This window comes from Euleptes europaea, chromosome 2 (genome assembly GCF_029931775.1).
Source record: "Euleptes europaea isolate rEulEur1 chromosome 2, rEulEur1.hap1, whole genome shotgun sequence".
Classification (NCBI taxonomy): domain Eukaryota; kingdom Metazoa; phylum Chordata; class Lepidosauria; order Squamata; family Sphaerodactylidae; genus Euleptes; species Euleptes europaea.
The window spans coordinates 15,258,166-15,280,014 of record NC_079313.1 but is presented as its reverse complement, the minus strand read 5'-3'; the positions used below and the strand labels follow the sequence as shown (position 1 = coordinate 15,280,014).

General features: G+C 49.6%; 1 protein-coding gene across 1 annotated transcript in view; it reads left to right on the top strand.

The window, feature by feature from the left end:
- Positions 1-8,009: 8,009 nt before the first annotated feature.
- FCHO1 (FCH and mu domain containing endocytic adaptor 1) overlaps positions 8,010-21,849 on the top strand; it is a 70,475-nt gene continuing 56,635 nt past the window's right edge. The window contains 3 exon segments of the mRNA XM_056844677.1: positions 8,010-8,048; positions 11,662-11,735; positions 21,634-21,725. Coding sequence (XP_056700655.1) covers positions 11,709-11,735; positions 21,634-21,725 — 119 coding nt within the window. The 5' untranslated portion in view covers positions 8,010-8,048; positions 11,662-11,708.

The following is a 21,849-nucleotide window of genomic DNA, read 5'->3' as shown; positions in this document are numbered from 1 at the left end:
TGGCCTTAGAGAACAACATCCATCTGAAGGCCATACACATAACAGGAGTACACAACACCTGGGCCGACTCCCTCAGCAGATGGTTCTCTACAAACTGCGAATGGGAACTTCCAGAGGTCTTCCTGCGCCCCATCTTCCAGGAGTGGGGGGTGCCACAGGTCGACCTATTTGCCACCAGGGAGAACAGAAAGGCAGAGCAGTTTTGTTCTCTGGCAGGGAGCGAACGGGGGTCACTAGGGGACGCCTTCCAGCTAACCTGGTTGGGCACCCTGTTTTATGCCTTCCCCCTACTGCAGAGGGTCCTGGGAAAGATCAGAGCGGACAACACTGCGTGTATTCTGGTAGCCCCGCAATGGCCCGGCCAGATATGGTTCACAGAACTTATGACACTGGCGGGAGGGTTGTGCAGACCATTCCCAAGGAACCCGGGACTGCTCAGGTGGGGCCACCTATATCACCATGATGTGGACAGGCTGCATTTGGCAGCGTGGAAGATAGACCCCTGGCAGGAGAGGGTCTCTCATCCCCTGTAAAGGAGGTTATCCTCCAAGCAAGGAAACCCTCCACACGCTACTCATACGACAGAAAGTGGCAGAGATTTGACAGGTGGTCCGACTCTAAGGGGATCTCACCTTTTCTGTGCCCGCTTCCCCGTATACTTGATTATTTACTGGAATTGACTAAGACAGGGCTCTCTGTGGCCTCAGTGAGAGTACACTTAGCCGCAATTTCGGCTTTTCACGATAAAATAGAAGGGTACACAGCCTTTTCTCATCCCCTTTCCAAACGTTTCTTAAAAGGACTCATTAACCTATTTCCACCAGCGCCCAGGTTGGTTCCCCAGCGGTCCCTGTCGCTGGTACTGGCTAAACTTATGTTGCCTCCATTTGAACCACTAGCCAGCACTCACTTGTCTCTACTGTCAGCTAAGGTAGCCTTAGTCACCTCCACCAGGAGGGTTGGGGAATTAGCAGCGCTAAGAGTTGATAACCCCTTTCTCAGGATATTTAATGAAAGGGTGGTATTACACCCCAGTCTTAAGTTAAACCTAAAGTGGTTTCTAGCTTCCATATGAACCAGGACCTGGTCCTGCCAGTTTTTTTCCCTAGGCCAACTTCGCCGGCTGAGAAAACCCTTCATACTTTAGACATCAAAAGGGCACTCCTATACTATATTGGTAGGACCAAACATTTTAGGAGATCAAAGGCACTCTTTATTTGTTTCCAAGGTCCCAAGAAAGGTCAGTCCGCTTCCCCCCAGTCCATAGATTATCCTATAAGGAGGCGAGAAAGACGTGCCCCCTGGAGGTCCGTGCCCATTCTACCAGGGCCCAGGGCTCTTCTGCTGCTCTTCATAGACAGGTTCCCATTCAGGAGATCTGCAAAGCGGCGACATGGGCCAGTGAGGACACCTTCGTCAGACACTACGCGCTGTATCAGGCAAGACGTGACGCTGCAGTGGGGCAACCGGTCCTTCAGACGTTGTTCTCATAGATTGACACCCACCTCCTTTCACGGTAATCTTGCTAAAATCCCACATGTGGGGCTGCACCGAAGACTGAAAATGAAAACAGAGTTGCACTTACCTGTAACTGCTGTTCATTGAAGTCTTCGGTGCAGACACACATCCCTCCCTCCGACCCTGCTGTTGACCTAAAAAAAAAAAAGAGGAAAAGGAGAGAAAATAGAGATAGTTAGTAACTGTCTGAGATGATGTATCTTACTGGCTACAGCCAGGGTTTGGCAATGGCCAGGGTGCTATGAGGGCTAAGGCCCCGATGCTACAGGTTGGCGGCGGGCGAGGAACTGAGGAGGGAGGGGATGTCCCGCCCAGGAGCACGCAGTGGAGCCGGCGGGAAGCCGGCCGCGTCCAAGGGGAGGGGCATCCCCAGTTAGAGGTCTGAGGCTAATAAAAGTTTCTGGTGGCAGGCCTGCGTGCAGGCGCAGTCCCACATATGTGTCTGCACCAAAGACTTCAATGAACAGCAGTTACAGGTAAGTGCAACTCTGTTTTCCTGCGGAGATTTGCCGAAATGGGCGAGCATCTTCCAGGAGCATTTTCAGTCTGTGCTGCTTTGAGCAGTGGTAGTTGCTGCGAAGTTGCTTTGAGGGATGCCTTGAAGAAGAAGAAGAAGAAGAAGAAGAAGGCATCTGTGCATTTTCTCTTCTTTTTTCTGGTTGGTTGTTTATCTGCTGTGCATCTTGGGGCTGAAGCAGGCCAGAATTTTGAATACAGCATAATAACAAGAAGAAGAGATTTTTTTTCCTCTACCACTTAAGGAAGAATCAAACCGGCTTACATTTCCCTTCCCCTCCCCACAACAGACACCCTGTGAAGTAGGTGGAGCTGAGAGAGCTCTAAGAGAACTGTGACTAGCCCAAGGTCACCCAGCTGGCTTCGTGTGTAGGAGTGGGGAAACAAATCCAGTTCACCAGTTTAGCCTCCGCCACTCATGTAGAGGAGTGGGGAATCAAACCCGGTTCTCCAGATCAGAGTCCACCGCTCCAAACCACCACTCTTAACCACTACACCATGCTGGCTTAATAATAATTGTGTTTTGAAGTAGAAGTGTTTCACGCACGTTGTCCGGTTACAGTCTGCAAGGTGGGCCAATGTTACATGGTGGAGAAAGAGAATAAAACTGCTGCTATCATACTGCCTTTGTACAAATCTGTGTTGAGACCATGCTTGGAATATTGTATACAGGTCTGGTCACCACACCTAAAAAAGAATATTACAGAGCTTGAGAAGGTGCAGAAAAGAGCAACCAAAATGATCAGGGCTCTAGAGCAACAGCCCTATGAGGAGCGGTTAAAACGCTTAGGGCTGTTTAGCTTGGAAAGAAGGCGGTTAAGGGGAGACATGATAAATGTCTATAAAATTATGCATGGTATGGAGAGAGTGGAAAGGGAGAAGCTTTTCTTCCTCTCTCAAAATACTAGATCGCGGGGTCGTCTGCTGACGCCGGAGGGTGAGAGATTCAAAACAGACAAAAGGAAGTATTTCTTCACACTACGCATAGTTGTTTGGAGGTTCTAGCAGTGGAGCGCAGCTATCATATTCCTTTGACCGAAGAATGGTACACTCCTTCTATCTGGGATGGTCGTCCTCTTCCACGGAGCACGCAGCTTCAACTTCGCACATGGAGCGGTGAGGGAGGGAGGGGAGACCCGGCTAGCCAGCCAGATCAGCCGAATCAACCCTGGCGATCAATGGGTTGACAGATGTCGCAGCCAGATCGCCCTCACATCCACAACGCATAGTTCAATTGTGGAATTCCCTGCCCCAGGATGTGATGGCTGCCAACTTTGGAAGGCTTTATGAGGGGAGTTGACATGTTCATGGAGGAGAGGGATATTCATGGCTACTAGTTAAAATGGATACTAGTCATGATGCATACCTATTCTCTCCAGGGTCAGAGGAGCATGCCTGATATATTAGGTGCTGTGGAACACAGGCAGGGTAATGCTACTGCAGTCGCCTTGTTTGTGGACTTCCTGGAGGCACCTGGTTGGCCCCTGTGTGAACAGACTGCAGGACTTGATGGGCCTTGGTCTGATCCAACATGGTTTTTCTTATGTTCTTATGTTCGTATGTTCTAGAATTGCTTGCCTAAGTCCTAAATAGGCTGGATGTAAACAGGGGAGCATCCTGCTTTGCAGATAAATTGTACCACCTCTCAGTCTTCTGTAAAATGTCGGGCATGTGGCAGCAGTGATGCTGTCACCAGAGAGGCCGTGGCTTAGAGGTGGAGCATCTGCTTAGAATGGAGAAGGTCCCAGGATCAATCCCCAGCGCCTCTGCTGGTAGGAGATGTGAAAGTCCGAGACCCTGGCGAATGGCTGCTGGTCAGAGTAGAGAAGACAGACCTCGGTAGACCATGAGGCTAAAGCATTTTTGAGGGCAACTGCATTTTTGAAGGGGGTATTTTTCCTCCTCGGCATGCAAATCCTTTTGGTGCCAGGCGGTAGGGAGGAGCAGCAGGCTGGCATCTCTGAACTGGGAGTGGAGTTTTTTGCCCTTCCAACTGGAGGTCTAACTGGCATAAACGCCAGTGATCATGTGAGGCCATGGATACTGCTAGGGTTGGCAGCTCTGGGTTGGGAAATACCTGGAGATTTTTTTGGGGGGTGGAGCCTGGGTAGGGTTTCCAGGTTCCTCTTTGCCACTGGTGGGAGGTTTTTGGGGCGGAGCTTGAGGAGGGTGGGGTTTGGGGAGGGACTTCAATGCCATAGAGTCCAATTGCCAAAGTGGCCATTTTCTCCGGGGGAACTGATCTCTGTCGGCTGGAGATCGGTTGTAATAGCAGGAGATCTCCAGCTAGTACCTGGAAGTTGGCAACCCTAAGCCTGGGGAAGGCCAGGTTTAGGGAGGGGAGGGACCACATTGGTATATGATGCCACAGAGTCCACCCTCCAAAGCAGCCATTTTCTCCAGGGGAACTGACCTGTGTCGTCTTGGGAATCAGTTGTATTACTGCGACATCTCCAGGCAGCACCTAGAGATTGGCAACCCTAGCTGCTGCGCAGAGGGGTGGGGAAGGCTCATTCTCTGTTGATTCTAAGCTGGACTCGACCTCTTGCCTGGGGACATTACCAAGGGGTTGCTCTGACCCCCCCCCATTCTGCGCCACCCCCATCGTTCATTGCTTGTTCTCTGAGTCCTGATCCCTTGACTATCCAGCGACCTTTGATCTGTCAGGTGGCACTGTTGACATCTGGATGCTGGAGCTTTTCCGGGAGGGGCTACCAGAGGACATTCCTGCCTCCTCCTGATGTCACTCTCACCCTCCTTGTGAAAACTATTGGTAGGGACAATCTGCAGTCTCGAGTTATTGGCATGGTTCCTCGTGCTTTGAGCCAGAACCATTGGGTTGAAATTAAATCAAAAGAGTTTCTGTCTAGACATTAGGAAGAATTTTCTAATGGTTAGAGTGGTTCCTCCGTGGAACAGGCTTCCTCGGGAGGTGGTAAGCTCTTCTTCCCTGGAGGTTTTTAAGCTGAGGCTAGATGGCCATCTGTCAGCAATGCTGCTTCTATGACCTTAAGCAGATGATAAGAGGGAGGGCAACTTGGCCATCTTCTGGGCATGGAGTGTAGGGGTCACTGGGGGTGTGGGGGGGGGAAATCGTTGTGAATTTCCTGCATTGTGCAGGGGGCTGGACTAGGTGACCCTGGTGGTCCCTTCCAACTATGATTCTAAGGGGTCAACATAATTTACAAAGAGGGTTTTTGTGGGTGTGTTTGGTCGGAGCGGGGTGTGTGTGAATTGATTGGACTGCAGATTTATTTCTGAAATTGACCGTATTCTGGATTGTGTGGGAGTGTATTAATGCTTTGCTAGTAGCACATAGACATGAAGCTGCCTTCTACTGAATCAGACCCTTCGTCCATCAAAGTCAGTAAAGTCTGCTCAGACCGGCAGCGGCTCTCCAGGGTCTCAGGCAGGGGACTTTCGCATCACCTACTTGCCTAGTCCCTTTAACTGGAGATGCCGGGGGCTGAACCTGGGACCTTCTGCACGTCGAGCAGAGGCTCTACCACGGAGCCACGGCTTGTTAATCTTCAAGGTGCCACCATACACCTGCTTGCTTGGGAATGATCGCTCATAAGCAAAACCTGCTGAAATGCATTACGTTGCAAGAAACCAACCAAACAGAACAGTTTCCAAACATGAGACAAATGTATTGGTGATACTGCACAACAAGTGTTTCCTCATGAATATCGCAATGGTTTCCAGCTTTCGCCAAATACATTTGGTGGGCGTTGGTTGTGCTTTTGCCACGGGAAATTGTATTTGGAAGGGCTAAAACCTGCTGTTCTGTAAAGTATCCCCCCATTCCCTTAATTAAATCAAAAGAGTTTCCGCCTAGACATTAGGAAGAATTTTCTACCAGTTAGAGCGGTTCCTCAGTGGAACAGGCTTCCTCGGGAGGTGGTGAGCGCTCCTTCCCTGGAGGTTTTTAAGAAGAGGTTAGATGGCCATCTGTCAGCAATGCTGGTTCTATGACCTTAAGCAGATGATGAGAGGGAGGGCATCTTGGCCATCTTCTGGGCATAGAGTAGGGGTCACTGAGGGTGTGGGGTGTGCGAATTTCCTGCATTGTGCCGGGGATTGGACTAGATGACCCTGGTGGTCCCTTCCAACATTATGATTCTGTGATCCTGTCTTTTAACATCCCCAGTGTTTAACATAAACCAACTCAGCTGCCATTCTGTTTGTCAGAATCCCCACCGTGTCTCCCACAACAGGAAATGTTGCCTCTTCTGAGATAGTACCTGTCGGTCTGATTGCTCTGAATCGAAAGCATTTGCTGGAGTTGTATTACCATGTGACTGAAAAAGAAAGCGAGGCTGATTTTTTTTTTTTTTTTAGGTTGTGGGGGGAAGAATTATCTTCTGGGTTCTGTCCCCATTTCTTGAATGGCTGTACGTATTTGGTCATTCCTGGAAGAGGCTTTCCCCAGGCTCCTGCGGCATGCCTCTTCTGAGGTTGCTCTTGCTGCCTGCAATTCTCAGAAGCATCTGCATGAAGAATAATTTAAAATGTTGGGAAAGGGGTCGGGTTAGTCACAGCTGCTTGTCCCCCCCCCCAAATCTCTCCCCATCACTGTTGTTTGCAGTTGTCACCCTTGATCCCGATAAGTCTCCCCTCTCTTGGATCTCAAGTTGCTCAGTTGCTGTAAATCGGAAAGAATGCCAGGCATTCCCGGGAGGCAAGGTAGTTTTGTTTGAAGAACCACCTCTCTCTCTGTTTGGGATCAATTGTGTGTGTTGGGGGTGTGTGTTGCAGCCCTGGCTAGGGTTGCCAGGTTCCTCTTCACCACCGGCGGGAGGTTTTTGGGGCGGAGCCTGAGGAGGGCAGGGTTTGGGGAGGGGAGGGATCTCAATGCCATAGAGTCCAATTGCCAAAGCAGCCATTTTCTCCAGGGGAACTGATCGCTATCAGCTGGAGATCAGCTGTAATGTCAGGAGATCTCCAGTTACTACCTGGAGGTTGGCAACCCTACTGGCTAGGTATATGCCAGGGTCAAAGCCTGCACTCTTCTACCACCACCACCACCACCACCACCATATATCTAGGTTTGCATCTACAGTCAACAGACTGATGACTCCCCTGCCCCCCCAACAAATATTTTCACAGCAATTCTGATATATGTGTTCAGAGAACTTGTGCATCCAGGTTTAAAAGTAAGGTTGTTTCTGATTTTGTCAAGGATTTCTGTTTCTTCACGCCCCCCCCCCCCATCCCAAGTGATCATACCATCTCCTGTCCTGCCCTTTCCATAGGGTTGCCGACCTCCAGGTACTAGCTGGCGATCTCCTGCTATTACAACTGATCTCCAGCCGATAGAGATCAATCCCCCTGGAGAAAATGGCTGCTTTGGGCAATGGGACTCTATGGCATTGAAGTCCCTCCCCTCTCCAAACCCTGCCCTCCTCAGCCCCACCCCCCAAAAAAAACCTCTCACTGGTGGGACTTCAATGGCATACAATTGCCAAAGAGGCCATTTTCAACTGATCGGATGGAGATCAGTTGAAATAGCAGGAGATCTCCAGCTAGTACCTTGAGGTTGGCAACCCTATTTGTTGTCCTTTCCCTGAGTGCCCAAGACAGAAACTCATTTTTTCTGGTTCTCAGAGAGCAGAACTCCTTGGTCCAATCCTGCAACCACTAGGTTACCTATTTGCCTGCCTTCTGCTAAACTAATCCTATTTTTTCGAAAGGACACCTGCGATTTGCTGCTGGAGTTATGCAGTAAGTTGCCAGTGGGGCCATCTGAGGTTTTACACTTGGGTTAAACAAACGATAACACACCCGTGGCTGTTTTTGTAGGTTCCCTTATCTGCATTTTGGGACGACCTGATTGTGGGAGCCGAGTTCCGATCACCTGGTGGGTTTATCCACAAGGACTCCCCGCCCTGCTGGCGTGCCCTTTGCTCAGCTGTGTTTTCTCCCTGTCGTCCCCAGGGTGATGCCCCGGCCCTTCCTTTCGTGTACGAGCTGAGAGAATGAGCAGGCGAGGACTGCGGACCTGTCTCCATTGGGTAAGTGAGACCCCCCCCCCCCAAGAGACTCCCCTGCCTTCTAGTGTTTGGCCGCGAAGGGAAATAGTGGTTAGAATCAGAGGCTCTGGGCCCAGGATGTGCCTGGGTCCTCTTTGCGACTCTCCAAGGGGAACAAAGTCAAACTCAGTAGTGCAGTTCTCAGTTCTGTTTTCGTCTCTGGGGAGAGGGGTGGGTGGAGGCGGCAGCTGGTCTGCGTTGTGCGAGTCTGCATGGTGTAGTGGTTAAGAGCAGTGGTTTGGAGTGGTGGACTCTGATCTGGAGAACCGGGTTTGATTCCCCCCACTCCTCCACATGAGCGGTGGAGGCTAATCAGGTGAACTGAATTTGTTTACCCGCTCCTGCACATGAAGCCAGCTGGGTGACCTTGGGCTAGTCACAGGTCTCTTAGAGCTCTCTCAGCCCCACCTACCTGCCAGGGTGTATGTTGTGGGGAGGGGGAAGGGAAGGTGATTGTAAGCTGGTTTGATTTTTCCTTAAGTGGTAGAGAAAGTCGGCATATAAAAACCAACTCTTCTTCTTCGTCTTCTTCGTCATCGTCTTCTCCTCCTTCTCCTTCTCCTTCTCCTCCTCCTTCTCCTCCTTCTCCTTCTCCTTCTTCTCCTCCTCGTCCTCCTCCCCCCCACCATACCCCATGCTTCAAGACCAAACATGCACCGACATCTCTTCATAGTCTTTCACTTCCTGTTTTTGGCCAGTACTTGTTTGTGGGGAGGAAAGGGGTGGCGAAGCACGCATTGCCAGAGCGCACGCAGGATGTCTCGTGTTTGAGAGGGTTGCTTCTGTCTTTGCTCTCGGATCTAGGAGGGAGGCCATGCGAGGTACGGAAAGGAAGGGATCGGCGGCGGGACGCCTGGGATTTGCAGGATGGGGAGGTAGGCTTGGATTCAGGACACCTGGGGAAGTTGTATGGCATTCGTATGTGTCCGGTGCTCTCTGGCACAGCGGCAAGCTAGGCCCCCGGTTGCGCTCTCGCGCTTGCTTGTTTGTGGCCCGAGTAATTCTAGCGCACGGCCCGTTTTGTGGCGTGCTCTCCTCAGATCTCTGTATCTGGAGATCTGTGCTGGACCAGTGCTGATATTTTCCCCTCCCGTTCTGCACAGCCAGCAAGAAACTGCTCCGCTGACTGGCATTTTGAGGACTGGATCAAGATGGTAGAACCCTGAGGTGGGAGAGGAATGCATCACTGCAGGCCATTGGTGTGTGTGTGTGTGATGAAGTTTCCCATCACGTATAATCTCCCTGCAAGTAGAAAGCCAGCCACAGCAAGAAGCAGGCTGGGTGGCATATCTTCTTCTATTTTGCTTATTGCCTTGGGAGCCAACGTGGTGTAGTGGTTAAAGGTGGTGGTTTGGAGCGGTGGAGTCTGATCTGGAGAACCGGGTTTGATTTCCCCACTCCTCCAGTTGAGCGGCGGAGGCTGATCTGGTGAACCGGATTGGTTCCCCCCACTCCTACACATGACATTTTGTGAGTTTAGAGTTGGGAGCAAAGATACCCCCCCCCCCAGTGACATGGAGGAAGACAGTTCTGTTCTCGTCTGGGTGACCTTGGGCTAGTCACAGCTCTCTCAGTCCCACCTATCTCACAGGGTGTCTGTTGCGGAGAAGGGAAGAGACGGTGATTGTAAGCCGTTTTGATTCTTCCTTAAGTGGTTGAGAAAGTTGGCATATAAGAATCAACTATTCTTCTTCTTCTACTTACATATTAGTTAGCATTGCTTCAGATTTTAAAGAAAAGGTCTTCTCCTTCTCCTTCCAGTTCTAATGTTCCCCCCCCCCCTCCACAGGGCTTTACTGCTCTGAAATCCTAGGTTATACAGATCAGGCCTAAAACCACCCGGAGAGTAGAGGGCCTTGCTTTGGTGGTCTTGCTGTTGATGCGGGCAAAGAGAAGTAAAGAGGAATCGGGGCAAAGAAAGCAGAGTGAGGACGGGGTGGGGCCACAGATGGGGGTGGCAAGTCGTGTGTGGGGAAATATGGGGTATTAAGTGATGGGACAGAGAGAGAAAGCGAGTGCTATGGGGTGCTGGCAGAGAAAGGGGGTTAGCGGGGAAGGCACTGCAGAGGAAAAGGATGCAACGGAAAAAGCCCTTTTTTGTGCAGTTAGTGCAACAGAGTGGTTCCTTGGAGTTAAGAACTGGCCTTTAGAGTGATTGATTTTTTTGTTTTTAGCTTTGCACCATCCCTGGATTGGGGTGGTGAGAGGAGATACGGATTCCTGGGTTCTGTTCCCCAGCTCTGAAATATGCAGGGTTGGGATAGTACAAAAGCTACGGACACTGTGGTCCTTTCCTGATCACTGAAATAGGAGGTTTTTTTTTTTAATGAAGTAGGGGGGTAAGCAGAGCCCCTCTTTGCCAGTGGGGAGGCTCCAGATCTCCTGGCCCTTGCAGGGGCATGACATTTTGTGAGTTTAGAGCAGGGAGAAGGATACCCCCCCAGTGACATGGAGGACAGTTCTGTTCTCGTCTGCCTCCTCATACCCGCCCTCCGCCAGCCAGTGGGTTATTCATTATTCAGTGCCCTATCTGGTTCCACGGCCTAGGCTCTGGCCAAGTCTCCTGGCACAATCTACCACCTCTGCTCTGCCCCACATTATTAGCAAAGGAGTTTTCCCCCATACAGCTGTTAATATCTCTCCTCCCCTGGCTGTTCTGAGCTGGAGCCCCTTCTGGTTAGAAGGACTTTTGCCTGAATGTTGGGCTGGCTTGGCTTGCTCGCATGAGCTACCTAGAGCGGGTTGCTCTCTTGGAGTGTCCTGGCTAGGGTTACCAACCTCCAGGTGGGACCTGGAGTTCTCTTGGAATTACAGCACATTTCCAGTCTATAGAGATCAGTCCCCCTGGAGGAAGTAAACAATAGACCCTAGGGGGAATGAAGGGACTAAAAATATCAAATATGTACAAGCATACAGTAGTTCCTCTAATCAATTTACAAGTGAACTCCAAGGATGCCTGGATTCTGCTCCAGGGACCCCATCCATATACCCATTAAGGAAACCCCTGTCAAAGACATTTTAGTTTACTGAGTATTTGAGTTTAATTGAATTGATGAAATGATTACAACTGTACAAATTCTGCACATCAGAAACAGTTTTTTCAGGAAAGCAGACTTCCTTTTTAAACGATCCGCCCATGTGTCCCAGCGGGGATTGTCTCAGAAGAGGCATTCTCCCTTCTCTCTCGTAGAAGGGGCTTTCTTTTCCAGGAAGGTGCCTGCCGCCTGTGGACGAGGCATTCTTCCTTCTCTCGTTTTTCAGGTGAGAAAAACGGGGGCGGGGGCTTACTGTCTATGGAAGAGGCATCCCTTCTTCTCTCACAGGGCGGAATGCCTCTTCTTGCTCTCTGCAGTTTTCACAAGCAGTTTAAACAAAATTTAAGAAGAGGATGGAATGATCTCCTTGCCTATGAACGGTCTCCTTCACATGTCCCCCTGCCTGTTGTTCCCATAGCCTTTTCATCACAGGAATCTCTCAGACACAGAGCAGCTTGGTGTATATATGGAAAGTATGGATGTATATGCGTTTTAAACTGAACGGAGGATCCTTCATGGGCAAACAGGCTAATCCCATTCTGAATTTTTGCGTGCTGCAGGTTTCCAAGAGGTGAGCCGCGGCAGATCCCCAGCCGACGTTGTCAAGATGTCGTATTTTGGTGACCACTTCTGGGTGAGACTCTGTGTGTGCATCTGTCTTGTTTCTTTTCCATCTTCTGTTCCTCTGGAGCGGAACAATTGCTTTTCTAGTAAAAGGTTTTCTGCCAGCAGAGAATCTTGTCATGGGTGACTCACTATTTTTTAAATCTTTCGTGATGTTCGGAGTTACTTTTGCTTCTCTTTTTTGGGGGAGGTTGGGGTTTTTAAGTGTGATTATAATTGGTACCATGGTTGTTTTTTAAATGATTTTGTTACTTCTCTGGGAGCCAGCTCCTAACCAAAGGATGGGAAAGAAAGTAAGAGGCATTCTCATTATATGAGAGTGTGGTTGTATCACTCCTAAGCATCATACCTTACCCATTCTCATGTATAGCAATCAGCTTGGTTAAAGAGAGGTACACATATGAAGCTGCCTTATACTGAATCAGACCCTTGGACTTCTAAGGTCAGTATTGTCTACTCATACTGGCAGCCGCTCTCCAGGGTCTATAGGTCTTTTACACCACCTACTATGTTATCCCTCGTAACTGAAGGTGCGGGGGGTTGAACCTGGGACCTTCTGCAGGCCAAGCAGATGCTCTGCCGTTTAGCCACGGCCTCTCACAAATTGGAGAATTGGGTGCGCTCCTTGTTGTTGCATGTTTGTGAGAGGGGATAGTTGTTTGTGTGAGAAGTGAGCTGGGCGGGGGCCCTTCCTCCTTTGTAAATGGATCTGCCATCAAAGGGTGTCACTCAGTTGGCATGTGAAAGGCAAGAACCTTAACTGTTGCCCTGTAGCTGTGTACATGGCTGATCACGGGCTCAGTGTGACCATTCTTGTACCATGTAGCCCAGGGGTGGGGAACCTTTTTTCCTCCAAGGGCCATTTGGATATTTATAACATCATTCGTGGACCATACAAAATTATCAACTTAAAAATTAGCCGACCAAGCCCCAAGCAGGCAGCTGCGCCAGATGACACCCCCCTCACGTGGGCAAGCAGGCAGGCATCCAACCAGTGGCGCACTCGCCCACCTGGTGGCACAGGATGGCCTGTTGCACCAGCCGGGCGTAGCCATCAAGCCACACGCTGGAGTTGCTCCTGCTCCGCATGGTCTGGGCCAGATTCTACAGCCAGCTCCTGCTACCTCCATCTGCAGGGGTGAAAGGAGGACACACTGACTAAGAACTCCCCCCACACCACATTCTGGCCCTGCCTCCTTTAACCCCTCCATTGTCACCACTTCTGCCCCCAGCCCTCTTGTAGTACAAAGGGAATACGTTTTTCCATGGCCTGGGTGTAGGGTTGCCAGGTTCCTCTTTGCCACTAGTGGGATATTTTGGGGGCGGAGCCTGAAGAGGGAGGGGCTTCAATGCCATAGAGTTCAATTGCCACAGCGGCCATTTTTCTCCAGGTGATCTCTATTGGCTGGAGATCAGTTGAATTAGCAGGAGATCTCCTGCTACTACCTGGTAGTTGGCAACCCTACCTGGGTGGGAAAGGGTTAACACAGTTACTTGGGCAGTCCTAGCAACTCCATAGCTAAAAACTCTTCTGCAAGGGGGAAAAAGGGTTCCTTTTCTCTGCAAAACAAACTCATATCTGCCGTGAATAGAGGCTATTCCTGTCCGTGGGAGGGGGCAGATCACCCAGTCTTAGATCCTTCTGAGATCTGCCAGGACCCATGAAGGGCCAGACCAAATGACTTAGCGGGCCTTAAATGGCCCCCGGGCCTGACGTTCCCCACCCATGATGTAGCCCATCTACATGGTGAGAGCCAGCGTGGTGTAGGGGTTAAGAGCGGTGGTTTGGAGTGGTGGACTCTGATCTGGAGAACCGGGTTTGATTCCCCACTCCTCCACATGAGCGGCGGAGGCTAATCTGGTGAACTGGATTTGTTTCCCCACTCCTACACACGAAGCCAGCTGGGGGACCTTGGGCAAGTCACAGTTCTATTAAGAGCTCTCTCAGCCCCACGCAGAGGTGTTGAACTCATTTGCTTCGAGGGCTGGATATGACATGAATATCACTTGGTCGTGCCGGGCCATGCCTCGCCAGCCCAGATTGAGTGTGTGTGTGTTTGGGGTGTGTGTGTGTGTGGCTGCCTCGACTGTCTCACGGGCCGGATAATAGCTCTCAAGGGGCCAGATCTGGCCCACGGACTGTATGTTCGACACCCCTGGTCTAGAGAATTTCACCATCATTATCATTCCCTTAGATTGTCAGCTGGAAGTAGAAACGTTATGGAATTTACATATCAAGGATATCTAGGGCATATTGCACCCAGCCCTGGAGTACATTTCCAGCCATCTTCTCTAAGGTTTTCCACTCATGCCTCCTTGCATGGAACTTTCCATCTTCAATCAGTTGTCTAGCAAAGAGGGGAGATTCTGTTGGTTTAAAGCTCAGTTATTCGCCTCTCCCCCACCACCAGATCTTTTGTGTAAGGTGTGCCGAGAAATTGCATCAGAGTTGTTGGAGATTGTGAGATCCACATGTCAGTACCAAAAATCTTGTCTGTGAAATATACTCCCCAAAGGCGATTCTTAAACTTTTGCTTGCTTGGAAAATGTTTGGCCACTGCTTGAGGTAGTTTTTATTTGGGTGTGTGAGGGCGAATTTGGTTTGTACTGATTGAAGGTAGCGCTTCAGTCGCCTGACCCTGGGCGCTTGGGGACCCAGGTTCAAATGCCGACTTAGCTGAGCTCACTGGCTGGCCTGGGAACACCCGCCCTCTCAGCCTGACCTACCTCACATGGTTGTTGTGAGAATAAAAGGGTAGGAGGGGAGAATAATTAATGTACGTAATTTATATTCCACCTATCCCCCTTGTGGTGACCAAAGCCCCATACAACTCCTCCGTTTCATCCTCACAACAACCTTGCGAGGTAGGTTAGGCTGAAAGCGTATGATCGGCCCAAGGTCACCCAGCAAGCTGAAGATAACCATCTTCAAGTACTTGAAGGGCTCTCATATAGAGGATGGTGCCGAGTTGTTTTCTGTTGCCCCAGGAGGTCGGACCAGAACCAACGGGTTGAAATTTGATCAAATGAGTTTCCGTCTAACATTAGGAAGAATTTTCTAACAGTTAGAGCGATTCCTCAGTGGAACAGGCTTCCTCGGGAGGTGGTGAGCTCTCCTTCCCTGGAGGTTTTTAAGCAGAGGCTAGATGGCCATCTGTCAGCTATGCTGATTCTATGACCTTAGGCAGCTGATGAGAGGGAGGGCATCTTGGCCATCTTCTGGGCATGGAGCAGGGGTCACTGGGGGTGTGAGGGGGGAGGCAGTTGTGAATTTCCTGCATTGTGCAGGGGGTTGGACTAGATGACCCTGGTGGTCCCTTCCAACTCTATGATTCTATGTTTCGCGGAGCACAGTATGGGAACCGCTGCTCTAACCAATACCCCATGCTCACCCCTGAGGTTCTGGGAGGAAAACCAGGATAAAAAACCTAATCTGTGTAGGATCAGAACCCCAAAACCACGTCTCATCCCAGCAACCAACTTCCCCCGTCTTGGCAGCCCTGGCTGCCGTATATATTTCAGAGCCTGATTACACCTGGTTTCTTTTTCAGTCCAGTGTGGGTCCGTGGTGTGCACATGGGCATGCACAAGCCCCCTCCCGCCTCCGCCCCCCCCATCACGATTCCTTCATTGTGGCCGCTCGTCTTTCTCTGCAAGAAGGCCCAGGGACGGTTGCTAGGCGACCTGTCGCCCCTGGCAACTGAAAATATGGCCTTGATTGCCAAGCGACAAAAGTTCCCCCCCCTCGCTCTTATGACTTTTTTTTTGGCTCCTTCGCCCCCCCTTCCCAATCAATTACATACCGCCCCTCTTTTCTTAAAGCAACACCGCCCATTCTTTTTGTAATGTTTTTTTTTTTAAGTAACAAGGGGGAAGGGGAAAACCGAAGAGGGTAATACAAAATTACATGCATTTCTTCCTTGGCATCCAGATTATGTTACAGAAAACTCTCTAATACATTACAAACTAGCCACACAAAAATAATATCCAATATTTTCCACATTTCTTATCCTGTCTTTTTTCTTTCTCTTCTTGACTTCTTATCTTCATTTCTTCTTTCTTTTTTACTACACAAACTTAATTGTAGCCCAGACTGAATGATAAAAGACATAGTAACCACGTGAGCGGCGGAGGCTAACCTGGTGGACTGGATTTGTTTCCCCATTCCTACACATGAAGTCAGCTGGGCAACCTTGGGCTGGTCACAGTACTCTCAGCCCCACCTACCTCGCAGTGTGCCTGTTATGGGGAAGGGAAGGTGATTGTAAGCAAGTTTGATTCTTCCTTAAGTGGTACAGAAAGTTGGCATATAAAAACCAGCTCTTCTTCTTCTGTCCAAAGGCCCTGATGGGAATACCCAGAAGCAGGGCAGGAAGGCAAGAGTCGTTCCCTTTGAGCTCTTCCTGCAGCAGGTAGAGTGCCTTTGGATAATGAGGTTTTGTTTCCTTGTCATATGTAATAACCATGGCTAGGATCTCCTCCTCCTCGGGAGTTGGTAAGCTCTCCTTCCCTAGAGGTTTTTAAGAAGAGGTTAGATGGCCACCTGTCAGCAATGCTGATTCTGTGACCTTGGGCAGATGATGAGAGGGAGGGCATCTTGGGCATCTTCTGGTCACTGGGGGTGTGGTGGGGAGGTCATTGTGAATTTCCTGCATTGTGCAGGGGGTTGGACTGGATGACCCTGGTGGTCCCAACTCTATGATTCTATGATTCCTCGTCTAGTCCTATTTTAAAAGCCATCTGAGCTGGTAGCCATTGCCTCTGTTTGTGGTAGCCAGTTTGAGAATTATGCAGTGAAGGAATTTCTCCCTCTTGGTGGTTTTGGTTCCTTCAAAGCTGGAGGGAGGGCACAACCCACCACAGTTAAGCTACGTATTTGAAACATCTGTGCCCTAACCCTTTGACTTTTTGGAGGGAAAGGGTAGCTTTCTGTTAATGAAGAACAACGAAAGAACCTGCAGTCCTCTCTTGGTGAGCCAGGTTGAGTCTGTGGAGAGGAAAAGAAATTTTTGGAAAGAGTGTGCTGATCGTTGCAAGAAGGCTAGGGGTGGTGGTTTGCTTTCACCTAAGAATTTCTTTCGGCAGGCTCTGTTCCTCTCTTGTAGAGAAAAATGGAGGATAAGGTCTTGTGCTATCATGGTGGAAATTGGTTGGTTTCCCCACTCCTCCACATTAAGCCAGCTGGGTAACCTTGGGCTAGTCACAGCTCTCTCACCCCACCTACCTCACAGGGTGTCTGTTGTGGGGGAGGGGAAGGGAAGGTGGTTGTAAGCCGGTTTGATTCTTCCTTAAGTGGTAGAGGAAGTTGGCTGCTGAAGATGTGATGGCTGAAGTTTTTCTCCATTGTGAATTCTTGCATCGATACTAAAATTGCTTTCTGTTGCGCATGCAAAACTGGAATTGATATTCCGGAGAATTCCCAGATCTGATTTTTTGCTCTTGAAATGTTTCCATTGAGAAGGATCGACATTCCCTTTCCCCCCTGGCATTGCCATGCCCTCATAGAATCAGAGTTGGAAGGGGGAGTTGGAAGGAAGAATTGACCCTGCTCAATGCAGGCTCAGCCTAGAGCCTAGAGCATCCCGGACCAGTGCTTGTCCAGCCTCTGCTTAAAGACTGCCAGGGAGGGGGAGCTCACCACCTCCCTAGGTAGCCGATTCCACGGTCGAACAACTCTTACTGTAAACATTTTTTTCCTAATATCCAGCCGGTACATTTCTGCCCACAATTTAAACCCATTATTGCGAGTCCTGTTCTCTGCTGCCAACAGGAGCAGCTCCCTGCCCTTCTCTAGGTGAAAGCCCTTCCAATATTTAAAGAGAGCAACAGCCTTCTGTCTCCAGGCCCCTGATCATCCCCGTCGCTCTCCTCTGCACCCGCTCGATTCTGTCCACATCCTTTTTGAAGTGAGGCCTCCAGAACGGCACACAGTTCTCCAGGTGTGGACTGACCAATCCGCACAGCCCATTTGGGAGCATCCCAGCTGCGTTCAGCAGCTGCCAAGGGTGGCATAGGACGAGTGGCTGCCAGCTTCTCTCTCTCTCTCTGTGTGTGTGTCTCCTGGAGTGGCACTGCGATGACTCTTGCTTGTTTACTCGGTGCCCGGCCCCGGGTGGCACCGCTGCGGCCCAGCGAGCCAGCTTTTTGGGTCAGGAGGTCAGGAGAAAGCAGTTGTGTGCGAAGGAGGGGGCGACAGTGAAGAGAAGCTGTGGAGCTACACCAAGCAGGGAGAAGCAAAGACCCAGCAGAAACCGGCACAACTTGATCTGGGCTCGTATTCAGGACTTTTTTTTCCTGGATGCTGCGACATTTGGGGGATTGCTTGCAATGCAAAATAATTTTGCTCTCAGTTCGAGCCACAGACAAAATGTCCTGTGTTCAGAACATAACAACATAAGAGAGGCCATGCTGGATCAGACCAAGGCCTGTCCAGTCCAGCAGTCTGTTCACACAGGGGCCAACCAGGTGCCTCCAGGAAGCCCACAAACAAGACGACCTCAGTATCATTATCCTGCCTGTGTTCCACAGCACCTAATTTAATAGGCATGCTCCTCTGATCCTGGAGAGAATGGGTATGTATCATGACTAGTATTAATTTTGACTAGTAGCCATGAATAGCCCTGTCCTCCATGAACATGTCCACTCCCCTCTTCAAGCCTTCCAAGTTGGCAAACATCACCACATCCTGGGGCAGGGAGTTCCACAATTTAACTATGCGGTGTGTGAAGAAATACTTCCTTTTATCCATTTTGAATCTCTCTTTGGCTTAGAATCTTTCTTCAACTTAGAACCTGAAATGACTTGAATTTTGTGTGCGTTGTTATTGCAAAGTGACATTTGAAATCTAAAACTGCAACCCTTCTTCCTCTGTTTTAGACTTCCATCCACAAGGAAAACTAATCCTTGTGTACGCATCCCTCTTAAATGAGGGGATGTAATATTGTAGCCATAAATACAATTATCTCAGAGTCAAAAAGTATTCATAAAGTCTGGAGTGGTAATCAGGAAATAGGATTTGGAGCAATGCCACATTACAAATAAGGTCAGCAAGAATATGCCAAAGTGCCCCCCCCCCCCCACTGAGTACCACACTGGCTGAAAGTATAGGAGTCATTCAGATTCTGGAAAGCAGCCAATGGTTTCCCAATGGTTTTGCTGGGCGCTTTTCAGAATCCGAGAGCTGACTGGGAATTGAACACAGGAACACGTGAAGCTTCCTTATACTGAATCAGACTCTCGGTCCATCACAGTCAGTATTGTCTACTCAGACTGGCAGCGGCTCTCCAGGGTCTCAGGCAGAGGTCTTTCACATCACCCACTTGCCTAGTCCCTTTAACTGGAGATGCTGGGGATTGAACCTGGGGCCTTCTGCGTGCCAAGCAGATGCTCTGCCACTGAGCCACGGCCCCTCCCCTCCTTAAGCCCAACAGGAGAGTTCCTCTGAGCTTGTGCAGAGTGCATTGCTCTCATGCTAAATCATGGGTTCTCAACAAGGGGGGAATTCCCCCCTCGGGGGTGGGGTTAGGGTTCCAGGGGGGTGGAATTGGGACCACTATTCAGCAAAGTGTGATGTCCTTTAGATTATGTACAATCTGTAAAATTGTAGTTTGTTTTTAATTTAATCTGCGGCATTCAATGAAGGGGGGAATTATATTCTGAACAATGGTGAAAGGGGGGGAATGGAGGGGAAAAGGTTGAGAACCACTGTGCTAAATAGATCTAACCCCTCTGTCTCTAGATCTAGGGGCTATTTGAGAAGAGGGTAGAAAAAAAGAATTTGTGAACAATATCTCCTCCCATTTTGTGCTTATCTGATTCTTCTCTTTGTCATTAGGTTTTGGCAGCCCCTTGAGGTTTGGGCAATTAGAATAAGCTTTGCATGACCTGTGCTGCTACATTGGCCCATCCTTCCATCTATCTGTGTCTCTCATATGGCATGTATGTGCTGGTTGTTTAAAGCTGACAAACGCCAATTTCCAGTGTTCAGAACCTGCTTCTGCTTTGGATCTTTGCAAAAGGTCATAGGTTCAATCCCCAGCATCTCCAGGTAAAGGACCAGGCATTAGGGAAGATCTTTCTCTCCTGGAGGGTTGCTGCCAGTCAGAGGAGACTATGTGCATGTGTAAAATGCCGTCAAGTCTCAGCTGACTTATGGCAACCCAGTAGGATTTTCAAGGCAAGTGACTAACAGAGGTGGTTTGCCATTGCCTGCCCCTGCGTGGCAACCCTGGACATCCTTTGTGGTTTCTCCTGGTATACCCCCTGAAGCTCTTTATAGTCATCTGATCATAATCTACTAGTGGTCCCTGGCCCTAAGAGTGTGCGGCTGTCCTTGACGAGACACTGAACATGAGTCAGCAGTGTGATGTGGTAGCTAAAAAGGCAAATGGGCTGCATCAACAGAAGTATAGTGTCCAGATCATGTGAAGTGATGGTATCGCTTTATTCTGCTCTGGTTAGCCCTCACCTAGAGTATTGTGTTCAGTTTTGGGCTTCGCAATTTAAGGAAGATGTAGAAAAGCTGGAAAGTATCCAGAGCAGGGCAACAAAGGGGTCTGGAGACTAAGTGCTATGAGGAAAGATTGAAGGAGCTGGGTATGTTTAGCCTGAAGAGGAGAAGACTGAGAGGGGATATGATAACCATCTTCAAGTACTTGAAGGGCTTTCATATGGAGGATGGTGCCGAGTTGTTTTATGTTGCCCCAGAAGGTCGGACCAAAACCAATGGGTTGAAATTATATCAAAAGAGCTTCTGCGTAGACATTAGGAAGAATTTTCTAACAGTTAGAGCGGTTCCTCAGTGGAAAACAGGCTTCCTCGGGAGGTGGTGAGCTCTCCTTCCCTGGAGGTTTTTAAGAAGAGGTTAGATGGCCATCTGTCAGCAAGGCTGATTCTATGACCTTAAGCAGATGATGAGAGGGAGGTCATCTTGGTTGTCTTCTGGGCATGGGTGACTGGGTGTGTGTGGGGGGGAGGTTGTTGTGAATTTCCTGCATTGTACAGGGGGTTGGACTAGATGACCTTGGTAGTCCCTTCCAACTCTATGATTCTATGAGAGCCAGGGCCTTTTCGGCCCTGGCTCCAGCCTGGTGGAATGCTCTGTCTGGGGACATCAGGGCCCTGCAGGACCTTAAAGAGTTCCGCAGGGACTGCAAGGCAGAGTTATTCCGCCAGGCCTACAGTGAGAGCAGCCATGGACATCATATTGCTGGCCCCCTTACCCCCCACTATCCCTTTTTATGTTTGTGGTATGTTATCTTGAGGGGGCAACCTGCCGCTTGTCTCAGGCAAAAGTGAATATGAGTGTAATTTAGGCGCCATCTTGAGTTTGTGAGTTGAGGACCGTTTTGGGATTTTATTGTTCTAACTTAAGAGTTATTGTTAATTTTATTGCGTATCATTATTGATGTATTTTAAAAGATGTTACCCACCCTGAGCCTGGCCTTGGCTGGGGAGGGCGGGCTATAAGTCGCAAAATAAATAAATAAAGTGCTAACCAGGAATGACCCTGCTTAGCTTTCAAGATCTGATGAGATCAGGCTAGCCTGGGCCATCCAGGTGAGGGCTGAGAGCCAGCGTGGTGTAGTGATGAAGAGTGGTGGTTTGGACTCTGATCTGGAGAACTGGATTTGTTTCCCCGCTCCTCCACACGAAGCCAGCTGGGTGAGCTTGGGCAAGTTACAGCTCTCTTAGAGCTCTCTGAGCCCCATCTACCTCACAGGGTGTCTGTTGTGGGGAGGGGAAGGGAAGGTGATTGTAAGCCGGTTTGATTCTCCCTTAAGTGGTAGAGAAAGTCGGCATATAAAAACCAACTCTTCTTCTTCTTATGGTGAGTCTATATAAAGCAGATTGATATGGTCACCATATTTAGGCGTTTCTCATGTTGTTTGCTTGTTTTGCTCCTGCAGGGAGAGAAGAACCATGGTTTCGACATTCTATATCACAACATGAAGCATGGACAGATCTCCGCCAAGGAGCTGGCCGACTTTGTGCGAGAGAGGTACAGACTCACTGAGGGGGGGTCACCTCCCCACCTTCTCATCATACCTCATGCATTAATGTCCTCATTGTTTGTGTTTCCTCTTGCCAATTTATTCCCTGCGGTTTCCGAGCGTTGGTTCATT